Raw genomic sequence first — 18,690 nt, 5'->3', positions numbered from 1 at the left:
AAGAATGCTGTATGGACAATCAGGCTTGAGTTTGCCACTCACCAGTCATATGACCTCCTGCAACTCAGTCTCTTACTTCACCTTCCTCATCTATAAAATGGGAGAAATAAACACCATCTGCCCTTCCTTCGTCCAGTGTGCTGTCAAGATTGAAACAAGATCTTGTAGTTGATCTATTCTATAAACTGTAATGTATAACAGTAGTTTATGGGGACTAGAGCTTAGCAGCGAACAGGGAATCACCACAGACAGGTTGGAATGGGGGTCGGTCCAGATGGGGAAGACCCTGAAGGTAACCTTGGGTTCAGATTCATTCCCGCACCCCCCCCTCATGGCTACTGCGTTGCAGGCAACTGGCCAGGTGTTGGGCGGGATGCAAACCTGAGCAGACTGTGTCCCGGAGGCAGCCATAATGTCTTATAATAACATTATGATGGCCTTATCTCCAGGTTGTATGGGAGAAGTAGAGAAATAGTGATCAACCATTATTCTACTTAAGAAAAAAGAGGTGTGGGGACGCCTGGATGGCTCAGTTGGTTAGTGCCTTAGGCACAGGTCAAGATCCCAGAGTCCTGGGATCAAGTTTTTCATAGTGTTCCTTGCTCAGTGGGGAGCCTGCTTCTCCTTCTCCCTCTGCTGCTCCCCCTTGCTTGACAAATATATAGAATCTTTTAAAAAAGAAAAAAAAAAAGAAGAAGAGAAAAAAGAGGTGTGGTATGGCGGTGGGTTCCAAGAAGCCACCGGTGACCTCTAGGACAGAAACAGAGAAAAGAGGAGAGGACAACTGTATACACAGTATAGAACTGGCTTTAAACACTATAGAACTAGGAGACTTATTCTAACCCATTTTACTACAGTAGAAATATCCAGGTAGTCCTCTTTTGTAAACATTTACACAACACCTGGAATTACATTCTGCATGTAATTATCACTCAAGGAATACTTGTTGCATGACTCTTCTTTTCAACTCCTCAGGCAAGCTAAAGTAGAAGGGAGGTCAGCCTTCAGACTTACTAAGGTCTAGTGGCAATGGGCAAGGGATTTAATTGTGCATTGACCAAAAGCAGTAAGATGTTCTTTGAAAGCCAGCAAGATAACAATACCAAGTCTTAGTCTAACTACCAACAGTAGAAAAGCTTGTTTCTAACTCAATAAATAAATACTTAAAAGATAATTCTTGCTTTGAGTCAAATTTAGTTTTAGAATGTTTACTCTGTGCCAGCACTTCACACTTATTAACTCATTTAACTCATCAACTCATTTAATCTTCAAAACAATCCTGTGGAGGGGGGCAGAGGGCTGTATCAATGACAGGGCCGGGGTGCAGTATAGCTTTTGCCCTGCATCAGGTCGGCCATTTTAGAAATCAAGGCATGTCAGTCTCTCAGAAAAAAGCATGTCATCTCTCAGATGATAGAAACAGATGGAAAGGACAAGACAGGACACACACACACACACACAGTCTAGCAAACAGGTATCTGGAGAGTACCAAGCCCGGACGTAGGGGAGGCAATGATGAAACAGATGAGAACCCACCCACGTGGAATCTGTAATACCCAGTGAACAGTGCCAGAGGCCCTATTCAAAAAGAGGTTACAGGTGGCAGAAACCCCAGGAAAGGCTTCACAGAGGAAAAGGCATTTGAGCCTCCCTGATGGATGGGCAGACTGAGATGAGGGCATGGCCACACTGAATACACACAAGTCAGTGAGCTAGCAGATCATGTCACAGCCTTGCTGAGAACACATCAGTAGCCTTCCAGCCCGCTTTAGAAATAAAATCCAAACTGTTCTCATCATGCCCTACCCAGACCTTGATCTAGGCCCTGCCTCCCTCACTTTCCCGGTGCTAAGCTCAGGCACACTGGAAACCTTTTCCACTTGTTATTGTCACTGGCAGGAATGCTCTCCCCAGGCTCCATGCTGGAGTAACTCCCACTCAGTGTTCCGGTCTCCGTTTAAATCACATTGCCTCCGAGAGGTCTTCCCTGTCCATCTGCCTTGTAAGCCGGGGCAACTCTGCTTTCTTTCCTCTCCCAGCACACTCTGTGGTTCCTTCCCAGCACACATAGCAATCTGTAATGGGGACGTTTACCTATCTGAGGGGTGTAATGTCTGTTTCCCCCTCTAGAAGAAGTGCCACGAGCTGGGCCTTTCCTATCTTGTTCACCCCAGGCCCCCGCACACGGGAAGAGCTCAATAGAGATTGTGGAAGGAATGAATGGAGTGAATCAGTGACTGAATAAATGTGATTGAAGGCCATGGTGGGGACAGGGTGTACTGTGTTTAGAAAGTAGTTTATGGGGACTAGAGCTTAGCAGCGAACAGGAAATCACCGCAGACAGGTTGGAAAGGTGGTGGGTCCAAATGGCGAAGACCCTGAAGGTAACCTTGGGTTCAGATTCATTCCCCCCACCATGGCTACTGCATTGCAGGCAACCGGCCAGGTGTTGGGAGGGACGCAAACCTGAGTAGACTGTGTCCCGGAGGCAGCCTGAATTCCTCCCGTCCCCAGTCAAACCTACAGACAGGGGCTTTTGCAGGAAACAAACTGCAACCACCTGGCCCAACGAGAGGTGCTCAGGGGTAGAAGAAGAAAGGGGACCGCGCTGAGACCGGCCCCTGCACTTCGCTGAGCAGCCCCGTGAGAGCCTGGAAGATCGGGCTTGTCACAGGGGCCGAAGGTCGGGGTGGAGGGTCGCCCGGGCCAGGCCAGACATCCAGGTCGCGCCGCCCCCCACCCTGAGGTCCCAGGAACCGAGAGGTGGGCCCGAGATGCCGCCTCCGGCTGCGGGAGCCACCGCGGCCCTCCCGCAGTCCAGTCCGCGCCAGCCGCGCGCTGTAACAGGTCCCCCCGCCGCGACCACACTCACCCTGCGCCGCCTTGGGAGCCGAGCGCGTCCTCCACAGCCGCCGGGTCGCCTTCCACGGCCGCAAAGAAGAAAACAGCCTCCGGCTCTTCTTGCCGCCCTTCTCAGTTGCTCCCATCTGTGCGCCCGCGCCCCTCCCCCGCTGCCGCCGCCGCCGCCCGAGGCTGGCCTCGCGCTTCCCCGGCCGCCGCGCGTCTGCAGGTGCGGGGCGGTCGCGGGGGTGGACGCGCCGGCCGGGGGAGGAGCTTGCGGCCGCCGGGGAGGGCGGGGCGCGGGGGTGGGGAGGCGGCTGCTCGCGCCCAGCCCGCGGGGTGCGGCCGCCCGGGGCGTGGACGCTGGCGCGAGGCCCCCCCTCCGGAACCCTCGGAGCGCCAGGCAGCTGTGCAGGGGGACGCTTCAGTCCCCCGCCTTCATTCAGACGACGGCGACGGAGTGCCAGGTACTGCTGGGCATCCTTAATTAACACCGGAATCCCCGGGGAAGCGCGCTGATTTCTATCGCCAAATTACACATGGTAGAACTGAAGCTTCGAGAGCTGGAGTCATCCGCCCACAGCGGCTCAGTGGTGCTAGTTCTCAAGTTCTGGGCGCTAACCATGTTTTTTCGTACCTTGCTGTTGCCTCAGAATGATCCCACATTATATATATATATATATATATATATATATATATATATATATATATATATATATATATTTTTTTTTTTTAATTGTTAAGTCTGGCAGATAGTCCTACTCTCCTCGTACAACAGCTTAGGAATCACTAATGATTTTTGAGGACCCAGTCTATGTCCCGGCACTTTTACATACGTGCTGTTAAACTTCACCGCACCCCGTGGGGTGGGAGGCATTTTCCCGTCTTCCCCTTGGGGAACCCGAAATGGCAGAGCTGAGGCTGCCCCCAGCACTTTGTCTCTGTCATGATTTTGCTTATCATCTGGAATGTCTGAGAGGAAGATCCAAGCCAAGATCCTTTAATACTTTCTGGCTGCAAGAAGTGTATCCATGGAGTGCTTTTTATGTGTCAGATTTTACATACAGGACCTTATTTAACCGTCCAAATGATATGGGAGAGAAATTATTAATCCACATTTAACAGGTGAAAAAAAACAGCATCAGGGAAGACAGGTTACACATATAGAAAAAACCTTAATAAACGTTATATGCTGGATGGGATCATGAAATTACCATTTTTTTTTAAGATTTTATTTATTTATTTGACAGAGAGAGATCACAAGTAGATGGAGAGAGAGGCAAGCAGAGAGAGAGAGAGGGAAGCAGGCTCCCTGCCGAGCAGAGAGCCCGATGCGGGACTCGATCCCAGGACCCTGAGATCATGACCTGAGCCGAAAGCAGCAGCTTAACCCACTGAGCCACCCAGGCGCCCTGAAATTACCATTTTTAAGGCCCAAACAAATATCATACAATAACCTCACATAGTGATCAAAATTTAAATGGAGGCAGATGAAATGTGAGTGTATCCAGGTGTGTTACACTAGAGAAAGACACATCAGCTTTGTCATATTTTGGCCACATATGCACAGCAACCTGAATCTAATCATAAGGAAATCTAAGATAAACTCCAAACGAGGACTACACTTTAAAAGTGGGGGTGGGGGTGTTCAGTATTCTTCAAAAGTGTCAATGCCATTAAAGATGAAAAAAATTTGGAGATATTCTAGATTAAAGAAGGCTGAAGAGGCGCCCCTGGCTAGCTCAGTCAGTTAGGTGTCTCCATTCAGCTCAGGTCATGATTTCAGGGTCCTGGGATCTAGCCCTTATTCATCCCCCCCTCCCAGCCCCGAAAAGGAAGCCCTCCAGTGGCTCCCTGCTCAGTGGGGAGCCTGTTTCTCCCTGTCCCTCTGACTGCCACTCCCCCTGCGTGCATTCATGCTCTCTCTGTCTAAATAAATAAATAAATCTGAAGGAGACTTCATAATTGGTGAATATGGATAATGAGTACATGGGTATATTTTGTACTATTGTTATTTTTGCGACTTTCTGTAAGTTTGAGATTTCTTCCCAAGTAAAATGGTAGAAAACGTAAGTTCTAAGTTCCATAGAAAAAGAAAAGTGGCAAGAATCACTCTACCTGATATCACTCTGTAGTTATCAAAATAGTGTGGTGTTGACAGAGGGATAAGACACATAAGTCAATGAAACAGAATAAAGAATCCAGAAATAGACCCACACAAATGTGCCCAAGTGATTTTTGACAATGATGTGAAAGCAATTCAATGGAAGAAAAATAACTTTTTCAACAAGTGATGCTAGAACAATAGGACATCCATTGGCCAAAAAATGAACCTCAACCTAAACCTCACACTTTATACAAAATTCAAGTCAAACAGATTGCAAACTTAATTGTAAAACTATAAAAGTTTTAGGAAAAAACAGGATACAATATTCTAGGATCGACAGCTATGCAAAGAGTTCTTAGCCATGTTGCTAAGAGCATGATCCATAAGAAGAAAAATTGATAAACCGAACCTTATCAAAATTAAGTATTTTTTTGTCTGTGAAAGAGCCTGTTAAAAGGATGAAAAGAAAGGCTACGGACTGGGCAAAACTATTTGCAAACCACATATCCGACAAAGGATGTATAATAAATAAAAAATTCTCAAAGCTCAACATTAAGAAAATCCAATTAGAAAATGTACAAAAGACATGCACAAATATTTCACTGAAGAGGATTTACAGATGGCAAATAACACTTGAAAAGACATGTGGCATCATTAACCATTAAGAAAATGCAAATTAAAACCACAATGAGATATCAGTATACATCTTATCAGAAGGCTAAAATGAAATATAGTGGCAACACCAAATGTAGGAAAGGATGTAGAGGGAGAAACTAGATCAGTCATACATTGCTAGTAGGAATGTAAAATGATACAAATATTCTGGAAAACAGGTTAGCAGTTTCTTATAAAACTAAACAAACAAATACTATAAGACCAACAGTTGCACTCTTGGATACATATCCTGGAAATAAGGAAAACTTACGTCCACACAAAAGCCTATACATGAATGTTTGTAACAGTTCTATTCCTAATAGTCAAAAATGGAAACAACCCTAATGTCCTTTAATGGGCAAATGATTAAACAAGCTGTGGTACCTCCACACCACAAAATATTAATGAGCAATAAAAAGTAACAAACAACAAACTTTTGACATAGGCAACAAACTATATGAATTTCCAGGGAATTATGCTGACTTAAAAAGCCAATCCCAAAAGGTTTCACACTGTATGATTCCATTTATAGAACTTTCTTGAAATGTCAAAATTATAGAAATAGAGAACTGGTTTCCAGGAATGAGGAGAAAGTTGTGCCTATAAAAGAGCAACATAAGGAATCCTCTGGTAATGGAACTGTTCTGTACCTTGACTGTACTGACGTCAACATACTGGTTTTGACATTAGATTATAGTTTCACACAATGTTCCCATTATGTAAAAATGGGTAAAAGTGATTGTGGGATAGTATTTTTTTTTTTTTACATCTGCATGTGAACCTATAATCATTTTTAAAATAAGAAGTTTAATTTTTTTAAAAACTTACATATCTACAATTTAGTATAAGTTGTTCCAATATCTAAAACAAAGTTGGGTCAGGATTCAACATAGATCCATGCCTTTATGGCTACAGTCAACTGTGTCATGACCCCTGGCTCACCACAGGTTGCCAGAGATCATCTGGTAGATGTTGGGGAGAATTTTGAAAGGTGACAGGAGCACAGAGACCCAATTCAGTCAGTGAAAGCTAAATTAATGCTCCGATTTGGTATGAGGTCCTTAGTGGTCTAGATAAATGTCCCTCTAAAAGTAATTACTGGACAGCCTGATTTTCTTCTTTCTCTAATCCAAGAGAATAGGAAGATATGAAATAAGGAAGGAAAGTGGAAAAGCCTGGGAGGAGAGTAGAAATTCAGAGTATCCTCTCTCTCTTATCAGTAATAAGCTGACTTTTCTTCTCTAACCCTTATTCTCCTTGGCATCCAGACTAAAGTCTGAAGAAATGGGCCCTAGAACAAGTGCTCTAACAATGCTGCTCAGAAATAGTGCCCATGTGCTGCCAACTAATACCCTAGACTGAGGTTGCCCTTGGCTCCTAGGACTTCCTACCTGGCCTTGGGGTTAGGACACCTGGAATCTAGTCCTGGTTACCAAATGGTCTTTAAAATACTGATTGTGTCCCTCTCCTCCTAGCTTACTATTTTCATCACCACCACTACCCTCATTCCCATTAGTGTAGGGGAATGAACCAGAGGATCTAAAAGTTTCCTTCTGGGATCCACCACAATCTTTCCCTGTATGTCCTGACTCTCATTAACTGGTTTTAGGATTTTGCTAAGTCATAGAAGCCCCAGTGGGCCTGGCTTAGAGACTTGTCTTTTTCTTGCATTGCCCTTGCATGCCCAGTGGACGGAAGCAGCAACTTGGAGGGGCCCCCTTGCTCACTGCTTGGATTCCACTGGCCAGGGCAGGATGAGAGAGACATTCTTTAGCTTGCCCTTTTAGTCCAAACATCATGTGATTTCATGGCACTCCTCCAGCTCAGAGCTGAAACAAGTCCAAAAGCCTCTGACTCCCACAGTCACAGCTTGCTCTAGGCAGATCCAGTGGGGAGCCTTCTCCACAGTCCCTGGGGTCCATGGGAAAAGAATGCAGCCTGAAAGATCTGAGTAGAAACCCCCAAGGGCCCTAAGGCACATTCATAAGCATTAGCAACATGGAATTTCTTTTCAAATGTCAAAAATGCAAAACAAGCCCACTTGTTTGTACATCTGGATCACTGGGCATAGGAAAAAAAAAAAAAAAAAAAAAGGAAGAAGAAGAAGAAAGAAAGAAAAGAAACCTTGAATTAATTCCACTCCTATCATTGTGTTTACAGAGCTGAGTCCAGAAATATGAAAATGACAGTCCTCAAAGTCAATGCGATGTAAGATTCTCTTGTGTGTGGGGGTGTGAGTGTGTGTGTGTGAGTGAGAGAGAGGAGAGGGGGGAGAAGGGGAGAAGGGGCTAGCAGAAAGAACCTAGGCTCTCCTCTAAGGCTCACTTTCCTCATCTGTAAGATGGAGACAGTAGGGGCGCCTGGGTGGCTCAGTGGTTTAAGCCGCTGCCTTCGGCTCAGGTCATGATCTCAGGGTCCTGGGATCAAGTCCCGCATCGGGCTCTCTGCTCAGCAGGGGCTTCTCTCTCTCTCTCTCTCTCTGCCTGCCTCTCAGTGTACTTGTAATTTCTCTCTGTCAAATAAATAAATAAAATCTTTAAAAAAAAAAAAAAAAAGAAAAAAGATGGAGACAGTAAACAGCACCTACCTCAGAGGGTTGCAGTGCTTTATTATAACACATAATAAGCCCAACAGGCAAAATAAATGGTAGTTTATTATAATACTATGTCCATTTAGAGACTCAAGGATGGATTTTAAAAGAATGGCATTTTTTTTTTTTTGCAGTGAATAAATGTGTGTGTGTGTATGTTTCTGTGGAGAGAGAATGGAAAGGTCTTGTTGCCCATCCTCCCTTACCAAAAAAGCTCCAGAATATAAATGAAATTATCTGCCCTAAAGGCATCTCAGGTGTCTTTGGAACCATTAGAATTAATGGTGTTCTTTCTCATTACCCTAGTGGCAGTGCTAATAGGACTATTATTAGCATAGGAAACAATTAAGGGCAGTCTCCACTTAAACTTATTTTTCAATCTAAAGTTTTCCAAGTGTACAGCATTATGATAGACTCAAGATTTAAAGAGCAATACCTACATAAATCCTCCCAACCATGGCATTTTCAGCAGTGGGACCTTGTGTGAGAAAAGGAGAAACTGCTCATCTAAAATGTTTTCAGGGCTTCTAAGGCATTTGTTTCAAGTATCTTTTGCTGCATAACAAACTACCCCAAAACTTAATGGCTTAGAACAACAATAATCATTTATTTTGCAATTTGGGCAGAGCTCAAAGCAGACAACTCATTTCTGCTCCACATGATGTCATCTGGGTTGTTTAGGGCTTGAAAGTCAGCTTCTCAGGTGGCTCACCCACACAGCTAACAAGATGGTGCTGGCTGTCAGCTAGGTGCCCAGCCAAGAGCCTCAATTCTTCTCCACATGGTTGTCTGGACTTCCTCATAAGACAGTGGCTGAGTTCCAAAAGGGAGGAAACTGAAACGGCTGGGCTTCTCTCAAAGACTTGGCTGAAAAGTCTCCAGATGCCTTGGCACAAATGTTCTCCAAAAGTACTTCCTACACATACTATTAGTCAAATCAGTCACAGGCTCAGCTGTTCTAGAGAGGAGTCAAGCTCTACCCCTTAATGCAAGGACCCGGCACGCCTGTACAAGGAAGGCAGAATTATTTGAGGTCATCTTCAGGGACAAGCTAGCCTGGGGCCCCTAGCTGCCGAAGAATGACCCCAACCAGCAGGTGAATGCCCAGGGTCTCCTAATTAGCAATCAGCTTACGCTCAGGAAATTGGGGTTCTGTAAGAGAAATGGGGAAATGGGCACAGATAGGGGTAGTCATTCAAGGGCAAAACAATAATATCATGGACTAAAACCGCAAGAAACCTTTGTGAGCACCTTCAATGCTCAAACTAAATCTTTTGCTTTTCTCTCCCACTGAGTAATATGAAAGGAGCACCAGGCGTGGCCTCCAAGACCTGGACTGAGTCTAATTTACTTGCCATTTTAGTGCTCTTGCAAAAGTCACATAATTCTTCTGAGCCTCACTTTCTTCATCTGTAAATTGAGGAAAATATTTGCTTTATCCTGTTCACAACAGGGTGATTCCAATTACCCTGGAATGCAGAGATTCCATGAAAGCATATGTGAAAGTACTCTGTCTCTAATAATCTAATAAGTTACTTTGCAAGTGTTTTATTAACAAATGATGCACTGACTTTCAAGATCTCAGAACTTTAAAGGGAACAAAACCCTCTGGACTTCACTTTCTGCCAAATCTGTGCCTGGATGAGGGTGGATTGAATCCATCGCCTGAGAGGCAGACTTGTCACGGCAGATGGTGGGTGCAGAGATGGGGTGAGGTGGCAAGTTAAAAAGTGGAAAGTCCAGAATGGAGTTTGTGTGTCTACCTCATGCAATAGAATGTTACTATAATGCACCTTGTCAGAGTATTAATTCAGCCCCTCAAAAATGCTGATTCATTTTTAAATTGACCTGAAAGTATAAATGATGTCTATTGAGAAAGATGTATGGTCTGGCTATTAAAAGCAATGAGTGGGGGCGCCTGGTTAGTTCAGTGGGTTGAGCTTCTGCCTTCGGCTCAGGTCATGATCTCAGGGTCCTGGGATGGAGCCACACATGGGGCTCTCTGCTCAGCAGGGAGCCTGCTACTCTCTCTCTCTCTCTCTCTCTGCCTGCCTCTCTGCCTACTTGTGATCTCTCTCTGTCAAATAAATAAATAAAATCTTAAAAAAAAAAAAAAAAAGGAATGAGTGCTGCCACACTCTCCTGCCTCTACAGTTTATTGGCACAGTGATGTTAGCAAGTTCCACTAACATCTCTATGCTTCATTTCCTCATCTGTAAATGGAGATAATAGGGCCCAGGTCTGTTGTGAGGACTGAGTGAGTTATTATGTATATACACTCAGAACAGCACCTGGCAATAAATAAGTGTGAGCTCTTGTTTTGATAATACTCCATGCTGGGCACAATGTTAAGAACTTTACAAATGTGACTTATTTTTTTATAGCTCTCTATAAGCACCAGCTAATCACCTACTGGATGCCAAATACTAATCAAGGCTTTTAGGATTCATAAGAGATGAATCAGATAATGATTCCTGTTCTATGGCGCTTCCATTCTATTGGGGATGGGAGAGACAGATAATAAGCAATAGATGAAATAAGTAGGTAAGCTTTGAAGTTTACCCAAAGATATAAGTGTACGGATAGGGGTGCCCAGGTGGCTCAGTGGATTAAAGCCTCTGCTTTCGGCTCAGGCCATGATCCCAGGGTCTGGGGATCGAGCCCTGCATCCGACTCTCTGCTCGGCAGGGAGTCTGCTTCCTCCTCTCTCTCTCTGCCTGCCTCTCTGCCTACTTGTAAAGTCTGCCTGTCAAATAAATAAAATCTAAAAAAAAAAAAAAAAAAAAAAAAAAACTGTATGGATAAAAGAAAAAATAGAGCAGGGTGGGGGAACTAGGGATATTGCTTGGGAAAGGAAGAGAACAAATAGGTTACAGTTTGGGGAAGTTTTGTTTGTTTTTTAAATAGGCTCCACACCCAGCATAGAACCCAAAGTGGGGCCTGACCTCAAAATCCTGAGATCAAGGCCTGAGCTGAAATCCAGAGTTGGACACTTAACTGACTGAGCCACCCAGGCACCCCAGGTTGCAGTTTTAAATAGGATGAACATGGTAGACTTGGTTGAGAGAGAAAGTTTGAGCAAAGACCTGAGGGAAGAGAACAAAGTCAAGGAAGCAGGCACCTGAAGGGAGGTCATTCCAGGCAGAAGGAACAGAGAAGTGAAGGTCTGGTATTGGGACGGAGCCTGGTGGGTTTGAGCAACAGCAGGAGACAAGCCCTAGTAGAGTGGAGAGAGCAAGGAAGGCTGGTGTTGGAGAAGAGGAGGTTGGGAGCTGGCAGGGGTGGGGAATTGGGTAGAGTCTGGTTGCTATCACTTTCCTCTTGAATAAAATGGAGCCAATGATTAATATTGTGTGCACTAATGAAGAAACTGGGGCAGAGAAAGCTTAAGTAACTACGCACAGTTCTACAACTAGGAAAAGAATAGTTGAGATTGTTATCCTACAGTTTCTTCTCCTTTCTATGGGGCGTAGATGGATGATGCAAATGGGGCAGGGAAAATAAACATTGAGGAAATCACGGCTTGCATACCCTGCTCTGTAAAATGAAGGGATTGAGGGCGCCTGGGTGGCTCAGTCGTTTGGGCAACTGCCTTTGGCTCAGATCATGATCCTGGAGTCCTGGGATCCGGGTCCCTAGTCAGGCTCCCTGCTCAGTGGGGAGTCTGCTTCTCCCTCTGACCCTCCCACCTTTCAGGTTCTCTCACTCACTATCTCTCAAATAAATAAGTAAATTCTTAAAAAAAAAAAAAAATGAAGGGATTCAATCAATGATCTTGAAGGTCTAGACACAATGGTTTATTGTTCACTGGCCTCCAGCGAACAGATGGACTAAACATCACAGAAGACGTAGGTATGACAACCATCATTCTTGCCTGGCTAATTGACCCTGATCTTGTGTACCCACAATACATCACACATAGCTCTGTGGCTCTTTCCATATTGTATTGGAAAAAATGTACTTGAAGATCTATCTTTCCTCCATAAACTAAGCTCCCCATTTTTGCATCTGACACTTGCTTATTATTCATGGGATTCTCTGCCCTGAGCACCAGACTAGGAAAGAAAGCAGTTCTCAATAAGATATATTGAGTAATAAGATATATTACTTCTGGTTTCATTTTACATCAGAACGAAGGGATGTTACTGCAAGGGAGTGATGAGCATGATGTAGTCCTGAGAGTAGCAGCTGTACAAAGTCACTACCTCTCGAGGCTAAGAAGGGCAAGAGAGATGTATCCAGGGTCTGGGATTACCAGGCAGAAGCCAGAATTAAGGTTTGGCAAGAAACATCCTCTGCCAGAGATGATCAAGAAAGGTTTTCTAACCTGTAACTTAATATGCAGCCCAACCTAGTCCAGAAAACACCCCATTTCCAAGGAGCTTTTCCAGAAAGCCTCCTTCCCTATTTTCTCCATCATGTCTGGAGCTTAAGGGCAGTGGAGAAGAATGATTAAAGGAACATAACGACTCACTTCTAGGTAACCCTGGGTGACTTACTAGCCTCTCTGTGCCTTAGTTTTCTCTTCTGTAAAATTGGGAAAATAATATCTGTCTCGGGGGTTAACTTTGGAGATAAAACGTAAATTTACCTTTATAAAGCATCTGGACTTGTCTGACATAAAGCATGTTTCGGACTATGCTAATCCTCACCTTCCTCTAGTGAGTGACACAAACATGCTATAACAAAAGGTTTTTGTACTTAACTCTTCTCTGTTAGAGAAGAGCCTTTGTGTGGAAACTGGAAAATCTACCCAAGGGCAAAGGGCCTTTCTGAAAATTTTTGCTCCATAGCTCAGAGTTTAAATGTATGCCTTAGTGGATGGGAAATGAAGTATGGGGTGAGTGGTTCCCTACAGACTTGTAGTTGGGAAGCTTTCCAGTGGAGAAGGACAGGGCCATGGGAATGGTTTACAGGGCCTTAGGGAGGGTGATTTGGGGGTTCCTCTCTTCTTTCTTCAGTCTCCTTGTCAGAAGCCTTTTTGAAAATGACAACCCAGTTGTGTGATTATTAATTATTTTTTCTTCTTGCCTTGCTATTTCTTTCATTGTTTTAAGCTTTCTTTGAACTAATCTGACTTGTTTTTTTTTTTTTTTTAAGATTTTATTTATTTATTTGACATACAGAGATCACAACTAGGCAGAGAGAGGGAAGAGGAAGCAGGCTCCCCGCGGAGCAGAGCCCAATGTGGGTGGGGCTCCATCCCAGGACCCTAGGACCCTGAGCCAAAGGCAGAGGCTTTAACCCACTGAGCTACCCAGGCACCCCTAATCTGACTTGTATAATAAGAAAGGAAAAAAATAGTATCAAGTGTTAAGCCCATTGCCAAAAGAAGACTTTGTTAGGGCAGCTTTAAAAAGGGTGGTGATAGAGGTGCCTGGGTGGCTCAGGGGCTTGAGCATCCAAATCTTGACTTCTGCTCAGGTCATCATCTCAGGGTTGTGGAGCTGAGCACTGTGCAGAGACTCACACCAAATCCCACCCACAGTGCTGAGTCTGCTTGTCCCTCTCCCTCCCCCTCTGTCCCTCACCAGGCTTGATGAACTTGCTCTGTTTTGCTAAAATAAATACTTTTTTTAAAAGATTTTATTTATTTATTTGACAGACAGAGATCTCAAGTAGGCAGAGCAGCAGGCAGAGAGAGAGGAAGGAAAGCAGACTCCCTGCTGAGCAGAGAGCCCGATGTGGGACTTGATCCCAGGACCCTGAGATCATGACCTGAGCTGAAGGCAGAGGCTTTAACCCACTGAGCCAGCCAGGTGCCCCTAAAATAAATACATTTTTTAAAATGGGTGGTGAAAGGTGAATGGGAATAAGGTGGGCTTCACTAGGAATTCAGCTGCCATTTATGTGATGGAAGCCTCATCCACGGGGCTTACAGTCCTCACCTTTTCTGCTGGAGAGTACCTTTGCAAGTTAGGATCTTGGTGTGATTCCTTCAGGAAAAGCCTGCATGATTTTAAAGCTTAAAATGTGTTCATGCTCCCATTTTTGGTTGAAGTAAATCAAAGTTAAAATTGGAGGTCTTAACACCACTGTATGGGTTGTGTGGTGGTGTTCTCCTGATAGCAATTTACTTTTGTGACAGAGATGGCTGGTGTTCACCAATTCCCACACCTCTCTCCTTCCTGGGAAAGCAGGTAAACTACTTTCCCACCCTAACTGGCAGTTGATCATGGCCATGTGATAAGTCTGGCTAAGGGAATGGAGGAGAAATGATATCCACCACTTAGAGGTCTGGCCTCTGAAAACTTTTCAAGCTCTCTTCCTTCAGACATAAGCTGGCTGGAGTCAGAGGCTCAGTAGCTGACTTTGAAGTCCTGAATGATGGTAGAGCTGCCATTTAGAGGCGGCCCGGGCTCCTGAATGAGTGGATGAAACAAATCCCTTCCCTTCTCCATCAGTCACGTTGGCCTGTGATGTGAGCAAGAAGCACCTTTGCCATGTCCAGCCATGGAGACCTGCGATGTTAGAGCAGTTCGAATCCTCTTAGTAATGCACCTACAGAGGCTGTACGCAGCCTCCAAGGACTCCGAGGGTATCCCTGGCAACATGATGCCAGATGGACACTTTCAAGGGAAGGTTAGCTGGTGCTGTAGATCACCACCTCCCAAGGGGCCACAGAAAAACAAATGAAATTATTTGATGTCACCTCTGAGAACAAATTTCCCTGATGTACATTTGATGGTTTATGTTTCCCTTTCTTATGAATAACTACCTCTGCTTCTTATCACGGTAGGTTGTTAGTGATGATAGAGAGAACTGAACTATGCGAATAGAGCGAAAGGTGTTGCAGAGTGGAGGAGGATCTTGATGATATGAATACTCAAGAGAGCTTGTTCTATGAGCTTAATTTGAAATGTGGGGTTGCCTTCTCCTATGATACTGACATGCCTCCATGAATTCTTCCTTTCTTTAAACAACTACCTTGAACAGATACTGCACTAGCCCCCTGGACACAATTCTAAACGACTGGACAAGTATCGTTCTTTCACTCCAAAAGAGGAGAAAGACATTAAACAATCCATCATCCAAACAGATAATCATGTGAGAGAACATGGGCTGGGAAAGAAAAGCCCAGCATACTAGCACTGCTAAAACGTTTAACTGGGAGTGGGGAGGGAGTGATAATTAAAACTCACCAAGAAGAAAAGTCTTCCTAAAAAGATGACATTAACTTTGAAAACTGCAGCACGACCAGTTGACCGGGGGGGGAATATTCAAGGTACAGACAAACACTAATATAGTAAGACAGTTACTACTAGGAATAACCAACACTTCATAATATTTATTATGGGTCAAGTAGTGAGCAAAACACTTTGCATGTTTGTGCATTTAATCCTTCTAGCAACCTTTTGAAGTAAGTACTGTTATTATTTTTGCTTTACAAATGGAGAAACTGGGGCACAGAAATGTTAATTCCTTGCTAGTGAGTGGCAAAGGAAGGCTCTGAACTCTAGCAATGTGGCTACAGAATTTGTACTCTTAATCATGGGTAGTCTACTGGGACTTGGTGCATTCTAGGCAGGAACAGAGAAGACCTGTGTGGTTAAAGCTTGGAGAAAGATGCAGAAGGTAGTACAGATTAAGTGGGAAAGATATAGATTTGGGACTCCTTTTATGGACCAGGTTGGGGGAAACCATGGCATGTACTAAGGGGTCAGTGAAGCATCCTAAAATTCCATAAGCCTTCCTGGTCTTTGTTTTGTCCACATGAACTTGGTGACAGTGAACTCTGAGAGTCATGACAGTTGAGTGACTGGAGGCGGTCCTGTCCTGCGAGAGGCTCACACAGCCTTCCAGCCATGACTTCTTCCCTAAGGAGTTGCCTTCTGGCTGATCTGCTTGGGGGCACCTGGGCATCCTACCAATGAGATCAAAGTTCCTGCTGCCCCGAGAAGTTAGTTTTGCTGATGCTTCCTCTGATCCCTCAACCAGCCTGGATTCCACCCAGGTGAGCCCAGGGTGAGCAGACTGCATCTGTCAGCACAACTGTTATCCTTGTGTGCCCTCCAAACAATTTACAAGGCTTGGGCCCTTCTTGCAGGCATGGGCAGAGATGCAAGGGAAATCGAAGCTTCTACATCGTCCAATACAGTATCCACTAGCTATATGTGACTATTTAAATTTGATTAATAAAATTAAATGACTTAGGGGCGCCCAGGTGGCTCAGTTGGTTAAGCAGCTGCTTCAGCTCGGGTCATGATTCCAGGGTCCTGGGATCGAGCCCCACATCAGGCCCCCTGCTCAGCAGAGAGCCTGCTTCTCTCTCTCCCCCTCTCCCTGACGCTCTGCTTACTTGTGCTCTCTCTCTAACTCTCTGTCAAATAAATGAAACATTTTAAAAAAATAACATAAAAATTAAATTAAATTAAATGACTTAAAAATTAGTTCCTCTGTTGAACTAGCCACATTGCAAGTGCTCAATAGCCACATGTGGCTAGTGGCTACTATACTGGAGAGCAGAATTACAGAATGTTTCTATCATTGCAGAAAGTTCTATTGGATAGCGCTACTCCAGAAACATGCTTCATGTCCATCAGGCTTATCTCAAGATTTACAGCCATGGCAGAGGCTGTGTGTATTTTATTCTGAAGCCCCCCCCCTTTTTTTTTCCAGTACCTATTCCTATTACATTCTGTTTCTTGCCCGTTTATGCTGATTCATTCTCATTCAACTAATGTACACTGAACATTTACTGTTGTTACACTCTATACTGGATATTCAAATAAGCTGAACTATTATTTTGCTAAGAAATTTTACTAACGAGAGCAGACATACTGGACTGTCCCTTCTTTTATGAGGCGGGCACTAAAACCTCAGGCAACTTCCTTAACCTCTCTGAGCTTCATCGCACTGTTGTGAAGATTAAATGAGATCATGTGTGAAAAACACTTAGTAAATAACAAATAGTAACCATTGTTGTTCACATTATCCTCATCATCCTCCCAGTTGGCAGGGAACACAGTGGGAACTCAGCCCTAGCCATAATGGAATACTTGTAACTGTTATAGGCCTTCCTTGTTTAGATCTCTCTTCCTTTATAGCATTTAGTCACATGCCTTAGTTCTGCCTTGAACCTTCTCATCACAGCTCTTTGACATCTGAAGAATCTGCATTCTTGTCCCCTCCCCACACCCAGCCCTTTATCTTCACACCTTCCTTCTCCTTCTGTGCTCTTTTCACTCTCTGAATATTTCCTTCTTTCACATCTTTATAAAAAGTAGAGCCCAGAATTTTCCCAAGGATTTCAGATACTGCCCAAATACTGCATAATCAATGTCTACAAAGATGCATGGCTATGAGAAGGGATTCATTAAATTTTTAAAAATATTTTAAAAGTGCATTAAAAAAACATTTATGAAGGTTTTACTTCTGCAACTAAATTTTAAGATGTAAATGTAAGACTAAGTTCATATCTATTACACACACGCACATTTTTAACATAAATAGCATTATAATCTATATATCATTCATATTTTTCACTAGTATTATATTGGAAATATTTTCAATGCTGATAGAACGAATGATATGATGAGCTCCACTAATCTGAACACCATACTACATTTCTATTATAGGAGCTAAGATTATTTCAGTTGTTTTGGGGGGAGTGGGAGATTTTTTAACGTTAGGCTAGGGTCCAGTCTAGTGTAGAATCATCTAAAATCTCACTTTTTTTTTCCTGTAACAATTGTGACCCAGTCAAGTTCCTCTCATTCTGTACTTCTGCAAATGATTTTTTTTTTTTTTTTTACTTAAGTGTGGGACTTGGCATTTGTTTCCATTAAACTGCATTTTATTGTTTTGATCTAGACGCAGTCTTTTGAAATCTTGATTCTTTTAACGAGACAGTGATCTCTCCCAGCTGTAAATGTGAATATGATTTCATTTCTACCTAAATCACTGAAGCATCCAAGGCCAAGAAGGGAGGCCTGTGTATGATGAAAAAAAGTGTGACCTTGCTCCACATACATGAATCTCCTTCCCCATCCACCGATTTTTGCCAAGAGTCTCATTCTGGAACTACATGTTCTATTGGATCCCAACCCTCTCTGTTTAGACTGCTCAGACTGGAACCAAAAGACAGTCAGGCATGGTGAAAGAGAGAATGTATCGGTGTAATTAACCACTCTCTGTCATCTTTGATGACAAAACAAAATTCAATACAGGAGGAGTTTGAAACAATAGAGATAAATTAGGGTTTGGGGTCCACTGAAGAATCCAACTGAAACTTAAATATATAAAGATCAGAAACTCATATGATGACTCTATCACTTATTAGTCATATCCCTGGTCTAGAGGAGATAATAGAAAGGTGACAATAAACTCTCTTTATAAAGAATCAGCAAGCAAGGAAGAAAAGGAAGAGTCTTTGTTGGTTTGCTTTTTGTTTTTGTTTTTTAAGTAGGCTCTACACCCAAAGTGGAGCCCAACTCTTGGCTTAAACTCATGACTGTGCAGTCGTGACCTGAGCTGAAATGAAGAGTTGGATGCTTAA

At 43.7% G+C, this 18,690-nt stretch overlaps 1 protein-coding gene and 1 long non-coding RNA gene across 2 annotated transcripts in view; one reads left to right on the top strand and one right to left on the bottom strand.

Moving 5' to 3' along the window:
- Positions 1-3,079, bottom strand: part of DNAJC6 (DnaJ heat shock protein family (Hsp40) member C6) — a 140,354-nt gene extending 137,275 nt beyond the window's left edge. The window contains exon 1 of the mRNA XM_059136318.1: positions 2,873-3,079. Within this exon, the coding sequence (XP_058992301.1) occupies positions 2,873-2,987 (115 nt within the window). The 5' untranslated portion in view covers positions 2,988-3,079. The remainder of the gene's footprint in view (positions 1-2,872) is intronic.
- Positions 3,080-3,183: 104 nt separating this feature from the next.
- The window catches only part of LOC131809345 (uncharacterized), a 28,325-nt gene continuing 12,818 nt past the window's right edge, over positions 3,184-18,690 (top strand). The window contains exons 1-3 of the long non-coding RNA XR_009345141.1: positions 3,184-3,308; positions 15,129-15,239; positions 15,922-16,146. This is a non-coding gene — a long non-coding RNA (uncharacterized LOC131809345). The remainder of the gene's footprint in view (positions 3,309-15,128; positions 15,240-15,921; positions 16,147-18,690) is intronic.

This window comes from Mustela lutreola, chromosome 10, assembly GCF_030435805.1.
Source record: "Mustela lutreola isolate mMusLut2 chromosome 10, mMusLut2.pri, whole genome shotgun sequence".
NCBI classification, from domain to species: Eukaryota; Metazoa; Chordata; class Mammalia; order Carnivora; family Mustelidae; genus Mustela; species Mustela lutreola.
Note: the sequence above shows the minus strand (reverse complement) of the source record. Positions and strands in the feature narration are given on the sequence as shown.